The 21422-nt window shown below is 45.1% G+C and overlaps 1 protein-coding gene across 1 annotated transcript in view; it reads left to right on the top strand.

Moving 5' to 3' along the window:
• scn5lab (sodium channel, voltage gated, type V-like, alpha b) overlaps positions 1-21422 on the top strand; it is a 371240-nt gene that overhangs the window by 249708 nt on the left and 100110 nt on the right. Inside the window, exon 17 of the mRNA XM_068015187.1 lies at positions 15426-15552. Coding sequence (XP_067871288.1) covers positions 15426-15552 — 127 coding nt within the window. The remainder of the gene's footprint in view (positions 1-15425; positions 15553-21422) is intronic.

Below are 21422 nucleotides of genomic sequence, written 5' to 3'. Positions count from 1 at the left end.
GATCCTGGTTCCAGCACCGCTCCTTGGTGCCTCTGTGGTGGCGCTGCAGCTGCCAGCCTCTGATTGGCCAGCAGCTCTGCAAGGCCAGGACTTCCAGTAGCGGGGTCCTAAATCATACAGAAGGCCCGCTGCTATCCAGTTAAGTGCCTGATTGGCAGTAAATTTGGGGGGCCTTCCATTCAATGCAGAGATCTTGGCAAAAGCTTCCCCCAATGTCGAGACCCCCCACCACTGCCCCCAGCACAAAATTCCATCCAACAGCTCCAATGTGGAGCGTCAGCCTAGAACTTATGCGGAAGTCTCTGGAGTGGAGCTTGAACCTACAGCCTTCTGACTTGAGAGGTGAGCATGCTACCCAGTGCACCACAGCTGACATCTACTGATCCTGTAATGTGAACATTTTAGTTTATAAGCTGGGACATATTGCATTAGATAATCAAACAGATAATAACTTTTAAATTACTGTGTACCATTTTGGCTTTCCTACCTTCAAAATCCCATTAACAATTCGGGAGAGCGTTCAGGAAGTGTGCTAATGATGAGTTCCTGTCTTTGAACTCTTAACATTTCACGCGGAAAAATAATGAAAAGGAACATAAGGGGTAACTATGCAAGAGAATGTCCTGACATACTGCCTTGCTAGACACTCTAGAGATTAGTGGGTTTGTTTTCCTCACTGAACAGTGTTTATGTGGAATACAATTCTCACACAAAGTGGTTAACATGCTGTTGATACATTCTTTTCAAAATGAGTTGGCCAGGGATCTGGTGAAGAACGGAATTGAACATTTTAAGTAGGGTGAACCCTGTTTGTCTGAAAGTCGCTTGCAGATAAATCCTACTTGTCTGCAAATTTCCTGATTCCCTAGCCTCCTTGTACCACCTGCAGTGCAGTTTTCCTGCTTTGTAAATAAATGGTCTACTTGCAAATCCTGTTTTTATGTAAGCAAATCATTTGCCCTCTGTGTTTCTGCTCCAAACCCTGGGCTGCCCAGCTGCCAAAGCCAGCTAATTGTGTGAGAGATCAATGATGCTCCTTCTCCCGTTCACTGGCCATTGAGAGGAAGCAAGAGATAGGATGAGCAGGCGGCCGTTCTGCTCTATCATTTCAAGGCCTCAGCAATTTTGCTGAAGCAGACCTGTTGACTCATGCTTGAGATGATGATGAAATGGGCAGACACATGGCAGATGCAGTTTAATGCAGAGAAAAATGAAGTGATGCATTTTGGTGGGAAGAATGAGGAGAGGCAATCTAAATTAAATGGTACAGTTTTAAAGGGAGATCAGGAACTGAGAGACCTAGGGATGAATGTACTGAAATCTTTGTTGGTGGCAGGCTATTAAAAAAGCATATGGCATCCTTGGCTTTATAGGCAGACGGATAGAGTATGAAAGAAAGAAAGTTTGCTAAACCTTTATAAATCACTGGTTAGGCCCCAGTTGGAGTTACTGTGTCCAATAAGGCTGATCCTTGTTTTCAAATCCTCCCATGGCCTCACCCTCTGTATCTGTAACCTTCTCCAGTCCTACAGCCCGCCAGGAACTCTGTGCTCCTCCAAATCGGGCCTCTTGGGCATCCCCCAATTTATTTTGGTGCACCCTTGGCGGCCATGCCTTCACCTGCCTAAGACTCTAAGCTCTGGAAATCCCTCCCTAAACCTCTCCATCTCTTTACCTCTCTCTGTTCCTTTAAGACGCTCCTCAAAACCTACCCTTTTGATCTAGCTATTGGACACCTGTCCTCATAGCTCCTTACGTGTCAAATCTTGTTTGATAACACTTCTGTGAAGTGCCTTAGGATGTTTTACTCTGTCAGAGGTGCTATATAAATATAAGTTGTTGTTGTTAGCCTGAACAATATGTTTGAACAAGAAGGGGAATATAACGACTGTTCCAGTGACCTTTCACACTGTCAGCAAAGGTGACTTGGGAACTGCACCCCATGACAACCGTACCTCCTATAGTGACAATCCAGCATGAGTCAAAGAAAATCTTCATGAGGACATTCACTCCCTCCACCACTGATGCACAGTGGCAGCAGTGTGTACCATCTACAAGATGCACTGCAGCAACGCACCAAGGCTCCTTTTACAGCACCTTCCAAACCCGCGACCTCTACCACCTAGAAGGACAAGGGCAACAGATGCATGGGAACACCACCACCTGCAAGTTCCCCTCCAAGCCACACACCATCCTGATGTGGAACTATATCACCGTTTCTTCACTGTAGCTGAGTCAAAATCCTGGAATTCCTTTCCTAACAGCAGTTCCAGAAGACAGATGGGCAATAAATGCTGCCATAATAATAATAAAATACATAGCTTTAAAGCCACACTGCTTTCCAGTGTCAGTGATGTTGAGACTGGGTCTGCCAGGGAGAATACAGTGGCATGACGTTAACAAGTCACATCATAGAGCTCCACACAGTCAGTAAAGGGAAAAAAAAAATCGCACATGCTGGTTTTCTGAAGTGAGTTATAAGATTGCTGATTGCACTTAACCTGAATTGCGCCAATTACCTTCTGAGCCAGACTGAAAACTTTCAATTGGTACAGAGGCTTATGCATACTTGTTCATTTTCCACCAGAGGGTGAAGAATAAGTGTGATTACAGCAAGACTATAATAAAAGAACTCCAAGGTGTTACCATGGCAATAGCATCAGTTCGGTACAATTAAAGAGGCGGTCACTCTGCGACTCTGCCCAGATACTCACAGTGAAGGAATATTGAGAATGACACATGTACAATCTACACCAATTTAAAAAGTTTTTATGATGATTAGATCTTTCATAAAAGCAGCGTAGCTGTACAAAATATGTTACCAGCCTTATATTTCCAACATTCTCACATAATCCTAAACCGGTCGTTCCCTTTGTAGGAATATTTTCTCTTGCAAGCTATAATACGATGTTTATTCACCTACACAATCACACTTGCATGTATGCAAGCTCAGATTTGCAATGGTAAATCCACAAAGAAGGGTAAACACATTCATTTGCAAGAGTTCCCCATTCTTACCATCTGTCTGCCTATTCTGTTCTCTTGGCTTCCTGCAGTTTTCAGCACTCCTCATTCATCTTTGCAAGCTCCAGTGAGAGGAAGCAAATGAATGTTCTCCAGATGCAAAGCTATCCCATCATATGGCCATAAAATGATACAACACAGAAGGAGGCCATTTGGTCCATCTTGCCTGTGCAGGCTTTTGAAAAATCTGTCCAATTTATCCCATTTCCCTCCCTTTCCCCATAGCCCTGCAAATTTTTCCCCTTCAAGTATTTACGCAATTCCCTTTTGAAAGGTGCTATTGAATCTGCTTCCATCGCCCTTTCAGACAGTTAATTCCAGATCATAAGTCAAAAAATTTCACCTCACCTCGTCTATGGTTCTTATGCCAATTTCCTGATTACCATCTCTTCTGCCACTGGAAATAGTTTCTCATTGTTTACTCTATCAGAACTCTTCAAGATTTGAGCACCCCTGTTAAAACTTCCCTTAAACCTCTCTGCTGAGGAGATTAATCCCAGTTTTTCTAGTTTCTCCACATGACTGTAGTCTTGCATCCCTTGTACCATTATAGTAAATCTCATTCGTACCCTCTCTGAGGCTTGATTGAAAGTGCTGGGCAGGTTGAGAATGTTAATAAAAGGATCCTGGGTTTTATAAATCGAGGCATGGAGTACAAAAGCAAGGAAGTTATGATGAACCTTCATGAAACACTGGTTCAGCCTCAGAGGGTTGTATCCATTTCTGGGCACCACACTTTGGGAAGGATGTCAACACATTGGAGTGGGTGCTGAAAAAATTTACGTTCCAGTGATGAGAGACTTCAGTTACGTGGATAGATTGGAGAAGCTGGGACTGTTCTTAGAGAAGATTGAGAGGAGATTTGTTAGGGGTGTTCAAAATCCTGAGGGGTCTGGATAAAGCAGATAGATTGAAACTGCTTCTATTGGTGGAAGGGTTAAGGACCGAAGGACACTGTTTTGAGATGAAAGACAAAAGAACCAATAATCACATGAGGAAAAACGATTTTAGGCAGTGAATAGTTAGGATCTGGAATTCCACTGTCTGCGAGTGCTGTGGCGGCAGATTCAATTATGGCTTTCAAAGGGGAATTGTGCAATTATCTGAAGAGAAAATATTTGCAGGGCTATGGGGAAAATGCAGGGGAGTGGGACTAACTGAGTTGCTCTCACAGAGAGCTGGCACAGACACAATGGGTTGAATGGCCTCCTTCTGTACTGTGATTCTATGATTAACACTTGATCCCAAGGCTGTTCACAGGAGCGTTATCAAACAAAATTTGACCTGAGCTATGTAAGAAATATTAGGGCGGGTGACTAAAAGCTTAGTCAAAAAAAGGTAGGTTTTACAGAGCACCTTAAAGGAAGAGAGAGCTGGAGAGGTTTAGGGAGGGAATTCCAGAGCTTAGGGCTTAGGTAACTGAAGGCACGGCCGCCAATGGGTGGAGGAATGAAAATTGGGAGACGCGTAAGAAGCCAAATTGGAGGAGTGCAGAGTTCTTGGAGGGTTGTATGACTGGAGGAGGTTACGGAGGAAGGGAGGGACGAGGCCCTGCAAGGATTTGAGAACAAGGATGAGAATTTTAAAATCAAGCTGTGGCTGGACCAAGAGCCAATGTAGACCTGCAAGCTCAGGAATGATCGCTGAACCAGAATGGAAGTGGGTTAGAATACAAACAGCAGTGTTTTGGATGAGGTCAGGTTTGAATCTAGAGGTGACAAAGGCATGGATGAGGGTTTCAGCAGCAGATGAGCTTCGGCAGGCGTGCTACCTGACATGCTACCTGACTGCAGCGTTTGTCCAATGAAACAAATTTATTCTGTTATACACAAAGTCCACATACACACATACACAAACACACACTGTACACACAGACACAGCCACAATCATATACAAACACGCACATTCCCCGCGAATGTCATTATACTTTCACAGACTCACACAAAGGTGTACTTGCACACGCAATCATAGTTACAGCCAGGTACACACAAAGATACAGAATTACAATCACACGTAGTCTCCATCATGCACATTTGCGCAGACACACACACAATATCAGAAACAGGACGACACAAACACCCCTAAGATACAAAGATGCAGACACAATGAGATATAGATACACAATTTCTGCTGTCAAGCACTCTGCCCAACCCACTCCACATCCTGACGGATGGGAGCAAACCCACCAGGAGATTGCAGTCTTTCTCCCTGATGCTCAAGGTAACCAGCCATTCTCGGATATAAATCTAATATTACATCCTACATTGTTTACTTCTGACCTGTTGTGTCACAGATGAGATTTCCATGGCCTTGGCACCACACTAGCCATCTCATTCCATGGAGCATTTAATCATCTGTGCCTGTACATAACAAAGAGAAGATGCTTCCTCCCATTTGTTCTCTCCTTTCTAGAATGCCAACCCTACTGTCTTTCATTACAGCACCTGACTGTTTCCGACATATGTCCCTGACCATGTCCTCAATCAACTCTCCTGGTAACATGCTCCAGCTGTTGATTATCTGATGTGTACTTCCTGATGTCTGTCCCGAACTTGATCGTCACAACATTCTAACAGTAAATCCCACTCGTAGCCATATATTTATCCAGTTTGTACATTAAAATATTTAATTGACACAGCACGAACTGCCTTTGATAACAACCTATTTCCATTATCCAGCAATACTGTGGGGAAAAATGCCCTTGCTATTACTAGTCTCACTTGAAGGGAGATTACTGTTCCTGTTAAATAGTCTATCTGCAATCACATCATTAATACTTCCAAAGAACTCTGCTCTGTTATGTACCTTCATTTCCTTGGTGACATTAGAACCAACAATGTCTACAGCAATAACAAGCTGCATTTATATAGAGCTTCTCATTTAAAGGAGCATCTTAGAAATCATCACACCGTGAAGAGGTAGCTGCTTGGGAGAATAAGGAATTACTTGAGGAGGTGGTTTTGGTGCGGGGTGGAGTGGGGGGCAGGGGGGGGTGGGTGGAAGCAGAGTTGGAAATATGAGGGTTTTGAAATCAGAGAGGGAGGTAACATAATTGCCCGCATCCTGTTTTGACTACAAGAGCAACAACTTGCATTTATATAGCAGCTTTAGCCTAGTAAGAAGTCCCAAGGCACTTCACGGGAGCGTTATCAAACAAAATTGAACACTGAGCCGCATGGACTTTATAGATAGGAATAGAGATTACAAAAGGCATGAAGTTATGCTAAACCTGTATAAAACACTAGTTCGGCCCCAGCTGGAGCATTGTTTCCAGAGTTGGGTGCCCCACTTTAGGAAGGATGTGAAGGCTTTGGAAAGGGTACAGAAGAGATTTACGAGCATGGCTCCAGGGATGAGGGATTGTGTGAATAGACTGGAGAAGCTGGGGTGGTTCTCCTTCATGCAGAGAAGGCTAAGAGGAGATTTGATAGAGTTGTTTAAAATCACCAAGGGTTTAGATATAGTAAATGGAGAGAAACTGTTTCAAATGACTGAAGTGCAGAACCAGAGGGCACAGAATTAAGCTGATTGGCAAAAGAACCAGAGGTGACATGAGGAAAAACACTTTTACATAACGAGTGGTTTGGATTTGGAATGCACTGCCTGATAAGGTGGTGGAGGCACATTCAATAGTAGCTTGCAAAAGGGAATTGGATAAATACTTGAAGGAGAAAAAAATTGCAAGAATTTGGGAAAAGAGCAGGGGGACTGGATACTAGATTGCTCTTTGAAAGAGCCTCTCTTGGTCTGCTGTTTTGCCGTCCTGTTCTATGATTCTATAAGGGAGATATTAGGACAGGTGACCAAAATCTTGGGTTCGAATCCCACCACAGCAGACGGTGAAATTTGAATTCATTTAATAAATCTGGAATTAAAAAGCTAGTCTAATGATAACCATGAAACCATTGTCGATTGTTGTAAAAACCCATCTGGTTCGTTAGTGTCCTTTAGGGAACGAAATCTGCCGTCCTTACCTGGCCTGGCCTACATGTGACTCCAGACCCACAGCAATGTGGGCGACTCTTAAAATGCCCTCCAAAATGGCATAGCAGGGTTAAGTGTCAGCGATGGCTCAGTTGGTAGCATAGTTTGTCCTAAATCATAAGGTTGTGGGTTCAAGTCCCACACCAGAGACCGGAGCTGAAACTCCAGAACAGTGAAGTTATCTGTGGCCAATATTTATCCCTCAATTGACATGACTAAAAATCAACTTCTCTGGCCATTATCACATTGCTGTTTGCAGGAGCTTGCTGTGTGCAAATTGGCTGCTGTGGTATTTCCTGCATTATAACAATGACTACACTTCAAAACTTTTTCATTAGCTGTAAAGCACTTTAGGATACCCTGAGGTTGTGAAAGGTGCCATATAAATGCAGGTCTTCCTTTCTAAGTCCTCAAAAGGCCTGGATCTCAACAGCAGGGGAGCAAGGTAAACAATGTCTGGAGGTGAAAGAATGTAGTCATAAGAAATAGGAGCAGAAGTAGGCCATTTGGCCCGTTGAGACTGCTCCATCATTCAATTAGATTTGACTGTGGCTTTAACTCCACTTTCCGACAACCCCCATAACACTTGTCAATCAAAAATCTGTCTAACTCAGCCTTGAATATATTTAATGAGCCAGCCTCCACTGCTTTCTGGGGTAGAAAATTCCAAAAATTAACGACCCTCTGAGAAGAAATTCTTCCTCATCTACGTCTTAAATGGGAGACCTTCTGAAACTGTGCCCCCTTTTCAATTTCATTTCAATAAGATCACCTCTCATTCTTCTAAACTCCACTGAGTATAGGCCCAACCTGCTCAACCTTTCCCCATAAGACAAACCCCTCATCCCAGGAATCAACCTAGTGAACCTTCTGTGAACTGCTTCCATTGCAAGTATTTCTTTCCTTAAATAAGGAGACCAAAAACTGTGCAGTGTTCTAGGTTTGATCTCACCGTGCCCTGTACAGTTGTAGCAAGACTTCCCTACTTTTATACTCCATCCCCCTCGCAATAAAGGCCTTGAGAAAGAAGCTCAGGTTGGGGTTCAATATGAGGTTGCATTCACCAAATTTAAAACAACTTGATTTTATATAGCACCTTTAACATAATAAAATCTCCCAAGATTCGTCACAGGAGTGTTATCAAACAGAATTTGATACCCTAAGAACATAGTAAGAAAGGTGGCCAAAGAGGTAGGTGTAAAGGAGCATCTTAAAGGAGAAGCAGAGTGATTTGGGGAGATAATTCTAGAGCTTGGGGCCTAGACAGCTGAAGGCATGGCCACCAAGAGGCTAGAAATGGTGAAGTGCAGAGACCTTGGGGAGTTATAGGGCTGAAGGAAGTTACAAAGTTGGGGAGGGGTGAGGCAATGGAGGGATTTGAACACAAGGAAAAGAATTTTAAAACCAAGGCATTGCCAATATAGGTCAGCGAGGACAGGAATGGTAGGTGAACGAGGTTTGGAGCGGGTTAGGATATGGACAACAGAGTTTTGGATGAGCTCAGGTTTTCAAAAGGTGCAAGGTGGGTGGCATTGAAACATTCAAGATTCTTAAGGGGCTTGACAGGGTAAACACTAAGCTTGATGGGAAATCTTGAAAAGGAGGCACAGTTTCAGGAAAAGGGGCTGATCATCTGGACTGAGATGAGGAGAAATCTCTTCACACAGAGTTGTGAATCGTTGGAATGCTCTACCCCAGAGGGTTGTGGATGCTCCATCATTGAATATATTTAAGGCTGAGATAGATTTTTGGGGTCTCAGGGAATCAAGAGATCTTGTTCTCCCCAGGCGTCGGCTTCCGTGGCGGGGGTGGATCTTAAAAGATGGCTCTGGATGAGGCCCGCCACAGACCGCGACGCCGTGAGGGCCCGGCCCAATCCTCCCGGTGGCAGCGAGGCTCCATGATGGCCCCCCCCCCCCACCCCACCCGCTGCTGGGCGACGGGACCACAATTAAAATATTCAAACCCATAACATGAATGAATTAACATACACTTACCTGCAGTTGAGGGACTGCCACGATCTTCGGTACGGCGGCTGGCACTCCTGCGTCTTCAAATCCCCGTCTGGTGGGGGGACGGGGGCAAATAAACATAATGGGTGTAGGGGATGGTGGGAAGGGTTGAAATGTAAACTTTGTGCAGTTTGGGGGAGTAAAGGTCAGATGTTAAAGGTAAGTGTTGTAGGGGAGGAAGGGCAAATAGTTAATGTAATTGTGATTGGGGGGTAGGGAAAGAGGTGTTGGAAATGTATTTATTTAATTTTGAGGGGTTCTGTCTTTAAAGATTTAAATTAGGCAGCAGGGCTGCTGCCCTTTAAAAATGGGGACGGGCAGCCCACTCCCTCCACGAGATTGTTGGGGGGGTGGCGGGGGCCACCCGGCTATTTAAATGAGCCCCTGCGGGCAAGATCTTGGTGCTCTTTGGCGTGCATCCTTCCTGCTCACCGCCGAGATCGGCTCCGGGCTCTTAAGATCCAGCCCGTGGAGTGAGCAGGAAAGTGGAGTTGAAGCCCAAGATCAGCCATGATCGTATTGAATAGCGGAGCAGGCTCGATGGGCCAAATGGTCTACTCCTGCTCCTATTTCTTATATTCTCAGGAGAGCATTGGAACAGTTGTTGACTTCAGCCTGAAAGGGAAGCCGGGAGCATTGAGGGAGGGGGTGTGGGGGAGGGGGTGGAAGGGGAGGAGTTTGATGGACTTGGGGGCCAGAGGCATGTAGGTGTTGTCAAGAGCTAGAGAGAATGGCTGCGGCCTTCGCTGCTTCCGAACTGAAGGAAATATTGACTCATCCAGGACTTGATGTCAGAAAGGCAGTGAGCAAAGCATGTTATCTGTCATATGATAGATGAATGGTAAATTCATTGTCCACATTACATACAATCAGCGCTTTTCTGTAAATAGAGTCAACCCAAGAAGATGGGGGGGTTGGGTAGGCCGGGGTTAAGGGTTAATCAATTCTGAAAAGCTCTAATCACTGCACTTCTGTTCCTGTTGTCCGCTCATTAGACTGTCATATCCACAAGGCACACCACTTTGTCTCCTAGCTCCATTAACAAATGAGATGTTGAGTGTTGTCAGTAATTGATTATCTCATTCACTCACTTTCAGTCTTAATGGAATCCTGGCAGTTAAAGGGGAAGGGTTCCCTTCAGTGAAAAGAAAGAAGAAAGAAACAGTTGCATTTATTTAGCGCCTTTCACGACCTCAGGACATCCCAAAATGTTTTACAACCAGTGAAGTACTTTTGAAGTGTAGTCACTTTTATAATGTAGGAAATGTAGCAACCAGTTGGTGCACAGCAAGATCCAGCAAACAGCAATGTGATAATGACCAGACAGTCTGTTTGTTCAGTGATGTTGACTGATTATAATGAAATTTGCCAGGACACCAGGGAGAACTGTCTGTTCTTCTTCAATATAGTGCCATAAGATCTTTTACATCCACCTGAAGCCCCAAACTGCACAAAAGACAGCACCTCTGACAGTGCAGCACTCTCTCAGAACTGCACTGGAGTGTCAGTCTAGCATTTTGTGCTCCAGTCACCTGAGTGGGACTTGAACCCATGACTTTTGACTTAGAGCCAAAAGTGCTCCCAACTGAGCCATGGCTGACCCAAGAGCAGGTCAGAGGCTGGGAATTCTGCGGCAAGTAACTCGCCTCCCGTCTCCCCAAAGCCTGTCCACCATCTACAAGGCACAAGTCAGGAGTGTGATGGAATACTCTCCACTTGCTTGGATGGGTGCAGCTTCAACAACACTCAAGAAGCTCGACATCATCCAAGACAAAGCAGTCCATTTGATTGGCACCCCATTCACAACAATCACTCCCTTTACCACCGAAGCACAGTGGCAGCAGTGTGTACCATCTACAAGATGCACTGCAGCAACTCACCAAGACTCCTTCAACAGCACCTTCGAAACCGGCGACCTCCATCAGCTAGAAGGACGTGGGCAGAAGATGCATGGGAACACCACCACCTGCAAGTTCCTCTCCAAGCCACACACCATCCTGGATTGGAACTATATCACCGTTCCTTCACTGTCGATGGGTCAGAATCCTGGAACACCCTTCCTAACAGCACTGTGGGTGTACCTACACCCCAAGGATTGCAGCAGTTCAAGAAGGCAGCTCACCACCACCTTCTCAAGGGCAATTAGGGATGGGCAATAAATGCTGGCACAGCCGACAACCACATCCCATGAATGAATAAAAAAAAAAATCCTTTTTTAATGCCTCAGAAAAATAAGAAATAAGGAGTGCAAAACAAATGTTTCAATCCCTGCCATTCCAACCTAGGGAAAGATGTCTGAGCCCATGGCTCACTTCAGTTGAGTGTGAAAGAAAGGCTTGCATTTATACCACACCCTTCATGACCTCAGGACATCCCAAAGGGCTTTACAGTCAATGAGATACTTTTAAAAGTGTAGCCACTTTAGTGGAAATGCAGGGAAACACAGCAGCCAATTTTCACACAGCAAGGTTCCACGAACAGCAATGTGATAATAATCAGACCATCTTTTTTTCAGCAATGTTGGTTGAGAGATAGGGTCACTGAGGAGAACTCCCCTGCACTTCTTAAAATTAGTGGCAAGGGCTGTTTTGCATCTACTTGAGAGGGTAGTCAGGGCCTTGGTTTAATGTTGTGTCCAAAAGGCAGCATCTCCTCAGTGGTGCATCAGCATTAATTTTTTGTACCCAAGTCCTGGAATGGGACTTGAACCCATAGCCTTTTGGTCCAGAGGAAGAGTGTTACTAACTAATCCACAGCTGACACTTATTAGTAGTAGATTTTTAGCGAACTACCTTTCTAAAAGGAATTGTTTCCTCTGCGCTGTTGAGGGAAAATCGTGCTTAACTAACTTGTTTGAGTTGTTTGATGAGGTAACAGAAAGGGTTGATGAGGGTAATGTGGTTGATGTGGTGTACATGAACTTCCGAAAGGCTTTTGATAAAGTGCCATTTAACAGACCTGTCAGCAAAGTTAGAGCTCATGGAATAAAAGGGGCAGTAGCAGCATAGATACAAAATTGGCTGAGTGACAGGAAAACAGAGGGCTGGATTTTACCTTAGGCAGACGGGACTTCACCACCGACATAACCACTTCCACCTTGCCCGGGGATCCGACCTGCATTTTATGGGTCCCTGGGCTTTAATTGCCCTGAGGCGGGATGTCCACCCACTTGAGGGAGGAAATCCCGCCTCTGAGCTGCCGGCCAATCATCGGGCCGGCAGCTCTTCGTCCCAGCCGAGCCACCGAGAGCGGTGGCCACTGCTGAGACTGCAGCCCGGTCAACCGAGGAGGATGCCATGTAGCCGGGACTGCAGGTAAATTGGGGTTGCCTCGCCGGGGGTGGGGTGGGGGAGGTGATCGGTCGTGCCGGCAAGGCAAGGGTGGTCGTTTCAGTGGGGGGGGGGGGTGGTGGTGGGGGGCGTCTTGGGTCCCGGGGGGTGGGTTGGGAGGCGGGAGCGACCCTCAATCGGGCACCCTGTGCCCGACTGCCATGGCACTCCCCCGGGGCGCAGAAAGGCCGGCAGCTATCGCTGCCTCTTTACCGGGCCCTTTCCAATGCCCCCAGTAACTACCACAATTCAGTAGTATTGTGGTTTTTGCAAGCGATGCATTCAGTCCTGCTTTTGCTGGAACAAGTTACTCCAGCTCTGAACAAGGGAGGTTACTTTTAGAGTGTTTTGTGCTGTAACTTCGTAAGATCCTTATTGCATTGGAAAAGGACTGGTAAAGAGTCAGATCAATGTTTCCAACACTGAGCACTCTGAGTTATAAAGAGAAACCCTGCAGAATTAAAAACGGGGAAGTAAAGTTTAATGGGTGGTGGGACACAAACTGGATCTTTCAGGCATATTTGGTTTAGATACAACCAGCCTGTGAACACAGAAATAAAAGGCACAGCTTTACAATAAACAACTCAAGTAACTCTTAAGATTGGAAGATTTCCTTTTGTTACGGAGTGTCAATATGTGGAACAGACTTACGTAAAGTGAAGGGGCTGCTGCTGGTTGAGAATGGACCTGAAGGTTAGAAAGCGGTAGCACCTACTGAGCTGATCCAATACTACTTTGGGTCCTGCTGAGACTGAGGCTGTTGAGGGCACGAGGCTAGTATGGAATGAAGGAGGTGTGATGAGTGATGAATGTTCTGAAGTTTTATTGGGTTATCTATGTGGATTTGCAAGCTTTTAGTGCAGAATTTTCACTTCGAAGGTAAACTAGATGGAACAGAGTCTATAATGGAACAGATTATATCGAAGCATAGAAAATAGGAGCAGGAGTAGGCCATTCGGCCCTTTGGGCCTGCTCCGCCATTCAAAAAAGATCATGGCTGATCGTCTAATTCAGTACCCTGTTCCCGCTTTCTCCCCATATCCCTTGATCCCTTTGGCATTAAGAAATATATCTATCTCCTTCTTGAATATATTTAATAACTTGACCTCCACTGCCTTCTGCGGTAGAGAATTCCACAGGTTCACCACCCTCCGAGTGAAGAAATTTCTCCTCATCTCAGTTCTAAATGACATACCTCGTATCCTGAGACTGTGACCCCTGGTTCTGGACTCCCCAGCCATAGGGAACCTCCTCCCTGCATCTAGCCTGTCTAGTCCTGTTAGAATTTTATAGGTTTGTACATGGTCTGGGGCCTTCTTATGGTCTTGTTATTAATTTCAGTTTCAGATGTTTCAGTAGGTTTCTTCCTATATTCAATTGGATATACAAGTGGTTGAGGTGAATAGCATGGATGTCTTTAAGGGAAAGCTACATAAGTATATGAGGGAGAAAGGAATAGAAGGATAACAACAATAACAACAACTTGCATTTATCTAGCACCTTTGATGTAGTAAAACAACCCCAGGCACTTCATCAGAGAATTATCAAACAAAATTGGACACTGAGGCTCGTAAGAAGACATTAGGGCAAATGACCAAAAGCTTGGTCAAAGAGATGGGTTTTAAGGAAGGTCTTATAGGAGGAGAGAGAGAAGCAGGGAGGTTTAGGGAGGGAATTCCAAAAAAGAAGTGGGACTAATTGGAGAGCTTTTTCAAAGAGCTGGCGCAGGCACAATGCACTGAGTGTCCTCCTCCTGTGCGTATCACTCTATGTGATTCTCTCTGTGATTAGATAGGTAAGAATTGGACCTGGCAAGCGTAGTCCCACCCAGTTGGACAATGGTGCAGTGGTGCTTTAGCAGGATGGTGTAGTCAGCCACATCAAAGGCTGCCGACAGGTCTCGAAGAACGAGGAGAAAGATAGTTTACATTTGTCACAGTCGCATAGAATGTCATCTGTGACTTTGATAAGAGCCATTGCAGTGGCAAGGGCAGAAACCTGATTGGTGGGAGTCAAACATGGAGCTCTGGGAAGACTTGGGAGGCGCCAGCAAATCGAAGGACTTTGGAGAGGAAAGGCAGATTGGAAATGGAGTGGTAGTTTGCAAGGATGGAGGGGTCAAGGCTTGAGTTTTTTGAGGAGTGGGAGTGATGATGGCAGATTTGAAGGAAAGAGAGTGTACTAGAAGAGAGAGAACTGATAATATCAGCTAACGCGGAGCCAGATATGTTGCTGGGGTGATAATTCATCTCGCCCTTCTCAACAGAAGAACTATTTCACTGAGATAAAGCTTGTTCTTTCATGGATTGTCCTGGCCCCACCACCAGGACTGTGGGCCTAGACCCCTGAGGAAACATCGGGTTATATATTTTTTGTTCATTCTCAACACCAGGCTGCTTCCTCGCAGGGGGCAAAGGGCAAACTGGTTTGGGAGTGTGTGTAGGCCTGGTCAGCACCAGAGTTTCCGTGGGCAGCATGAGCATGGGAGCAGCCTCTCAAGCCTGCACTGCCATTCAATTAGATCATGGTTCATCTGTACCTCGACTCCATTTTGCCGCCTTTGTTCCATATCTTTTGCTACCCTTACCCTCTAAAACTCTACGGCTCTCAGGATTGAATGGCCCAGGTGACCCAGCCTCCACAGCTGGGGGACGTAACTCCGTATTTCTTATACCCTTTGTGTGAAAGAAGTATTTCTTGATTTTGCTCCATAATGGCCTGGCTTTAATTTTGAATATGTCCCCTTGTTCTTTATTCCCCCACCAGTGGAAATAGTTTTTTTTGTATCTACCTCATGGAATCCTTTTAGCATTCTAGACACTGATCAGGTCACCCCTCAATTGCCTATACTCAAAGGAATATAAACCAAGTTACATGGAATTACATTTCATACAGTGTACAGTATAGAAACAGGCCATTTGACCCAACGGGTCTATGACAGTGTTATACACCACACAAACAAAGTTTTGATCAAAGCTCTCTCGGTGTTCAAAATTAACATCCTGTAACAAGCCTTTTGCTGAGTTGTTGTTGGCAGATCCAATTAGTGTGACGCGTGCTTGTCTTCCCTCTGTAGAAGATGGACGACCTCACCAGTTGTTCTGAAGGGAGTACCGTGGACCTGAGAAGCAAAGGGGATGAGGACGAGCCCAACTCGGAGCAAACGGAGGAGGCTGTGGAACCAGACGAGTGCTTCACGGATGGTAGGTGCCAACTTGGCAGAGAGACACAGTAGAAATGTACAGGATTGGCGAATGAAAAAATATCCCATAAGCCCTGAACAGAATTTAGTTGAGATCCAGAAAAAAATCTTTGGGGAATGCTGCCAGTCAGGGTCTGCTTTCCCATAGGAATCCTTCATGTGAATGTTTTGCACCCAATAAGTTTTCATTGCCAACCACACAAGCGCTGCTCTCCATATTGGATCAGGTCACTCCATAGGCATCCAGGGCACGCAGTGCATGTATGTTAAAGTCCCAGTGGCTACTGCCTGAGAGGTGAAAGGCTGCTGAGCTTCCCTTAAGGGCACTTCAGATGGCCTCTGTGGGTGACCTCTTGCAGCTCTGGGTCTCGATGGCCGGGCAGCAATACTGTAGCATCTCGGCCTGGGCCAGGGCAGTCTGGTCCAGCTGGCTGGGTGGTGCTAATAAGGACACTGGTGGAGTGGCTGACATGGTGTACTCAGCACTTGTATATCTTTGGGCAAAAAAAAGGTACAGAATTGGTGTGATGCTTCTAAGTCAGTTTCAATGCTGACGCCCACAAAACCAAGATGGCAGCCATCTGAGCTTCCAATGGCAGTCATGTGAATGGTCATGGAAGCCATCAGAGATGTCAACAGAGTCTCCATCATGGTGGGCAGCATTGTTGTGTTCATGAGTTGGAAAGAACGTCTCTTACATTCTCCACAATCTCCCAACATAAGTCAACGTTGGACTCCCTCCAATCTCTGTCCATTGTGCACAAGCTCACTGGTAGTTCTCCTAGCATTTCCTCATGCATTCCCTCTACAGCAGAGCTAGTGTACAATCTCACCTGCTGGCGAGCAGGGTCCTGTGGTATTCGATTCCCCCTGCCTTACATCCTGCACAATGATGGCCTGTAGTTCAACACTCTTCAGTTGAGACATGAAACCAAGGCCCAGTTTGCCCTCTGAGGTGAACATAAACGGTCCAATGACATTACTTCAAAGAAGCACTGGGCAGTTTTCCCCAGTGTCCTGACCAATATTTATTCCTCAACCAATAGATTATCTGCTCATTTATCTCATTGTGGGACCTTGCAGTGTATAAATTGGCTGCTGCATTTCCTGAATTACAACTGTGACTATACTTCAAACGTATTAGCTGTAAAGTGATTGAGACATCCTGAGGCCATAAAAGGCACTATCTAAATGCAAGTCTTTTTTATATATTTTTCACTGCACTAGCCTAGCCTCTTGCGTACATGTGGTGCCGGTCTCTGAGCTGGTGCTTGCTGGCGTAAGATTGAGTGATGCTGCACCTTCAGGAAGGCTGCCTACATCTTCCTGAGGTGGCAGAGGGATCTCCACATCTTCAGCAGCAGAAAAGAAAGAGGGGGACAAGGGTTTGCTTGTGGTGTGAAGGGAGAGCACAGGAAGAGGGGTAGCTGGTGAAACAGCTGCAGGTTATAATGCAGAGTGAGATAGAAGTAAGAACAAGAAAGAGGTTAAGGTGTGAAGAAACCCTGCACGACATCTCCTGCAGCAATGCCACTTACTGAGGCCATGACACTGCCTATACTATGATGGCTAGCAGGTTTTCTTCATAGGGGGAGAGGGTATGCAGCTGGATATGGTCTTCCCTGGTGGCAGCTTCCTATCTCAAGTTGTGTGCAACCTCCTCCTGCAAGAAAGAAGGAAGTATGTTAGTGAGAGTTGTGTGAGCTGTCTGTCATGGTCGAATATATGGTATGAAGTGTGTAACTGTGAGGTGTGGGAAAGTGACAGTTCCAATATTGGTATGCGGATAGGGAGAAGGAAGTGTCGTAAAATGTGGTGTGGTGATTGTAGGAGAGTGAAGAGAATCAGGGGAGGGAAGTATTGTGTATGAGTGATGCTGAAGGTGTAGCAGAAATTAAGAGAAATTATTCTTACTTTGACAACTCTGGTGAGGTCATTGAAATCATTTTGACAATGCAGCCATCTCCTGGGAGCTAAACTCCTGGCATTGAGCTCTTATGTAATCTCTTCCTACTGGTGGGGGGGGGGGGGGGGGTGGGGGTGGTGGTTGTTGCCTGGGGGTGGGGGGGAAGGCAGGGGAGGAACAGCATCTCCTTCCTTTTATCCACTCCTGGAAAATGGCCTCTAAGGCAGCGTTTGGAGAACTTGGGTGCCCTGCCTGGACCTAATCCAGCGACCTCCTTGAGTCTGGGCAGAGTCCCAGCCTGTCCTTTTGGATTCCGGATCCATAATTTTCTGATGACATATCATTGAACGGTTCTGGAATTTACCAACTTCTAACCAGAATTTTGACTGCAGATAAAAAGCAAAAAGAAAAAACTTGCATTTATATAGTGCCTTTTACATCCTCGGGACATCTCAAAAGACTCCACAGCCAATGAAGTACTTTTGATGCATAGTCACTTGTTGTAAGTGTAGGGAAATGCAGTAGCCAATTTGTGCACAGCAAGGTCCCACAAACAGCAAGGAGATAAAGGACCAGGTAATCTGTTGTTAAATGCTGTTGGTTGAGATACAAATGTCAGCCAGGGCATTGGGAAGAACTTCCCTGCTCTTCTGCAAATAGTGCTCAAGGGTCTTTTGCATCCAGCAGAGAGCACATTTAACATTCATCTGAAAGATGAGACCTCCAACAGTGCAGCACTCCCTCAGCCTACATGATATGTTCAAGTCCCGATGCACTGAACTAGGATTAGGTTTGGATTGCTGTAATGCTGAGAGAATGGGTTTCAATCCAGACCTCCCTGGCTCAGAGTTGAGAGTGTTATCATGAGAGTCAAGGCCGACAGTTTAGAAACACTTATGATTAGTGCTAGTTACAAATGCAGTCTGTGCATTTATATTAACAAAAAGCATCCATTATCAACAAGTATGGTTTCAGGCGACCATTTGAGTGATTTAGTATCTTACATTAGTCATAAACACCAGTGAAATAGCACGTAACTCCCCGTTCCACTGCATTGTAAACTCAGAAATGCGGAAGCTCATTGATGAATTGACTGATGCTAAATCTGTCACAGCAGTTTGATGCAAATGGCTTCAAAGTGGCATTTGCTCACACAGTTTTGTCAGGATGTGTCAGCGACTGGCTGTTGCTGAAACTAGCTGTTGTGCAGAAGTGGTATTGAACCCAGGTATGTTGCTAGTGCTGTACTCAAAAAGGGAATGCAGACAGTGCCAACCTAAATGCTGGGTTAATAGCTGGCGTTGCTGTGGTTAGTACTGTTGGCTTTGAGCCAGCAGATTGTGGGTCCAAATCCCACTCAGGCACATAATCTAGGCTGATACTTCAGTGCAGTACTGAAGGAGTGCTGCACTCATGAAGGTGCTATCTTTCATATGAAACTTTTAACTGTCTGCCTCCCTGAGGTAGATGTAAAAGATTCCATAGTACTATTTAGAACAAGAGTTCTCCCCAATGTCCTGGCCAATATTTATCCCTCAACCAACAAGTTCAGTCACGTCAGCAAGTCATTCGGAAATGTCTCTAAAGATAAATTGGTTCAAAGTGCTTCAGCCCTCTGCTAATTCATACAGCGCATCTCTCTTCCCCATTAGCTTTTGGTTATTTCCCTCCATCTATCTTTTTAGTTTTCTTTCTGCCAAGTTTGCCTGACAGAAGAACAGCAATTGATCGACATTCAAACCTCTACCAGTATAACTCTGAAATTACCTGATCGGAAGAACAAAGAGCACTGATCAGGCCTGATGTTTGTCCTCCCTCTTTCTTGCAATAAAGTCCTTTACTTCCACTTGACACCTTCCCAGTTTTCTAGCAGAAGTCAGCAGCAACCTGCATCCTGTCAAAGCACTGGGCTTCCCAGACAAACATTACCAATTCCTGTTAGTCACTGATGGGAGACTTTTGTTTTTAATCAATTGGTACCTGCCATACAGGGAAATCTGTCACTATCTAAGTAAGACTTTCCATTCACTCATCACCCTTGTTCTCATTGACCTACATCGGCTCCCAGTCAAGCAATGCCTCGATTTAAAATTTTTTATCCTTGTTTTCAAATCCCTCCATGGCCTCGCCCCTCCCTATCTCTGTAATCTCCTCCAGCCCCACCACCTTCCAAGATATCTGCGCTCTTCTAACTCTGGCCTTATGACCATCCCCAATTTTAATCACTCCGCCATTGGTGGTCGTGCCTTCAGCTGCCTAGGCCCTAAGCTCTGGAATTACCTCCCTAAACCTCTCTGACTCTCTATCTCTCTTTCTTCCTCTGAGACGCTCCTTAAAACCTACATCTTTTCCGAACTTTTGGGCAACTGTCCTAATATCGCCTCATGTGGCTAGGTGTTGAATTTTGCTTTATAATGCTCCTATGAGGTGTCTTGGGATGTTTATAATGTTGAAGGCGCTATATAAATCTAAGTAGTTTTTGTTGTGACCCAATTTATATTCTACACTCTCTCATCACACCTTATGTTCCTAAGTTCAGAGAACCTACATGCAGGTTGACATGAGGCAAGCATTAGGGACTCAAAGTTGTAAGAAGGGATAATAATAGTTCAATGGACAAAACTGTGCAGTTTAGATAACACTGATGAACTTACACAAGAACATAAGGTTTGCTAGATGAAGAAAGACCAAACTCCTTGTAGTTTGCCTGCTATCATCCTGGTAGTCTCCTGACACAATGGTTGACTAATCATAGCAATCAATCTTTATCCATTAGTCGAAAGAGACCCAGATATGAGGTGAGGAAAGCCCCCAGTGGTGGAGAATTTTGGACACCATAGGCCCAAAGTCACTTGCTCCTGCCAAGCACGTTACATTTATCACATGCCATGTCTCCAATTGCTCACATGCTGTATCCTAAAATATTATTTTCTGAAATAAATTTAATTCTGAACAAAATCTATCCAAATCTGAAAGAAATCTATCTCGCTTCCTGCTGCTTGTCCAGCTAAGACATCTGCCAAATTGGTTATCTGTAGTTTCTAATCTCCGGCGACAGACCCCACTGGACCCCATCAAAGAGACAAACTGGCTGCTCAATTATCAGCAGCAGTATCCTCAGGTACCGGAGACCTTTCTAGCTGAGGCCTGCTTAATAAATGGGGAGATGTAATCTGTAGGACTAATGTGAATGTGGGTTTCTAATGTGAATTAACTTCAGTTAATCACACATCATCATGGGAGGCCATTTAGCCCATCATTTCTGTGGCCACTGTTTGAAAGAGTTATCCAGTTAGTCCCACTTCCCTCTGCTTTCCTCATCGCCCTGCAATTCTCTCCCCTTCAAGTATTTATCCCATTCCCTTTTGAATACTATAAAATCTACTTCCAGCATCTTTCAGGCAGTGCATTTCACATCATAATAACTCACTGTGTAAAAAAAATATTCTCCTTGCTATCTCTGACTCTTTTTGCCAATTACCTTCAATCTGTTTCTTCTGGTTACTGATCTTTCTGCCAGTCATCTCCAACACCTGGGGTGCTGTGAGCTTACCTGATTCAGGTGCGAGGTATAGATGGGGCGATGTGATGCTTTGGAAAGTAACGGGAACTATTATTATATGAACAGCTGTTAATCAGCATCGGTTCCTGGACAGCAAACTGAGCCTGCTCCATCCAAGCCTGGTGGCACTGGATATACAGGAAAAGCATAAATGTTCCTGCAAATTGAGTCTAAACTGACGGGATGGACTAATCAGCCTTTAGGCAACTAGCTCATTTGGTGACGGCTGAATTGGAAGAAATGGAGACAACTGGTTCTGAGCAGAGTACAGTGCTGTCATTTACTGTGATGGTTATGGATGGAGGATGTAATGCTGTTTATTTGAAGAGGAAATGATACCTTAGCATCCTGTTACATCACTGAAGTAATCTCACTGAAATGGCCATCAGCATTATTGTCTAAT

The sequence above is a fragment of the Heterodontus francisci genome, chromosome 2 (assembly GCF_036365525.1).
Source record: "Heterodontus francisci isolate sHetFra1 chromosome 2, sHetFra1.hap1, whole genome shotgun sequence".
In the NCBI taxonomy this organism is placed as follows: Eukaryota; Metazoa; Chordata; class Chondrichthyes; order Heterodontiformes; family Heterodontidae; genus Heterodontus; species Heterodontus francisci.
This window is presented reverse-complemented; position numbering and strand designations above follow the sequence as displayed.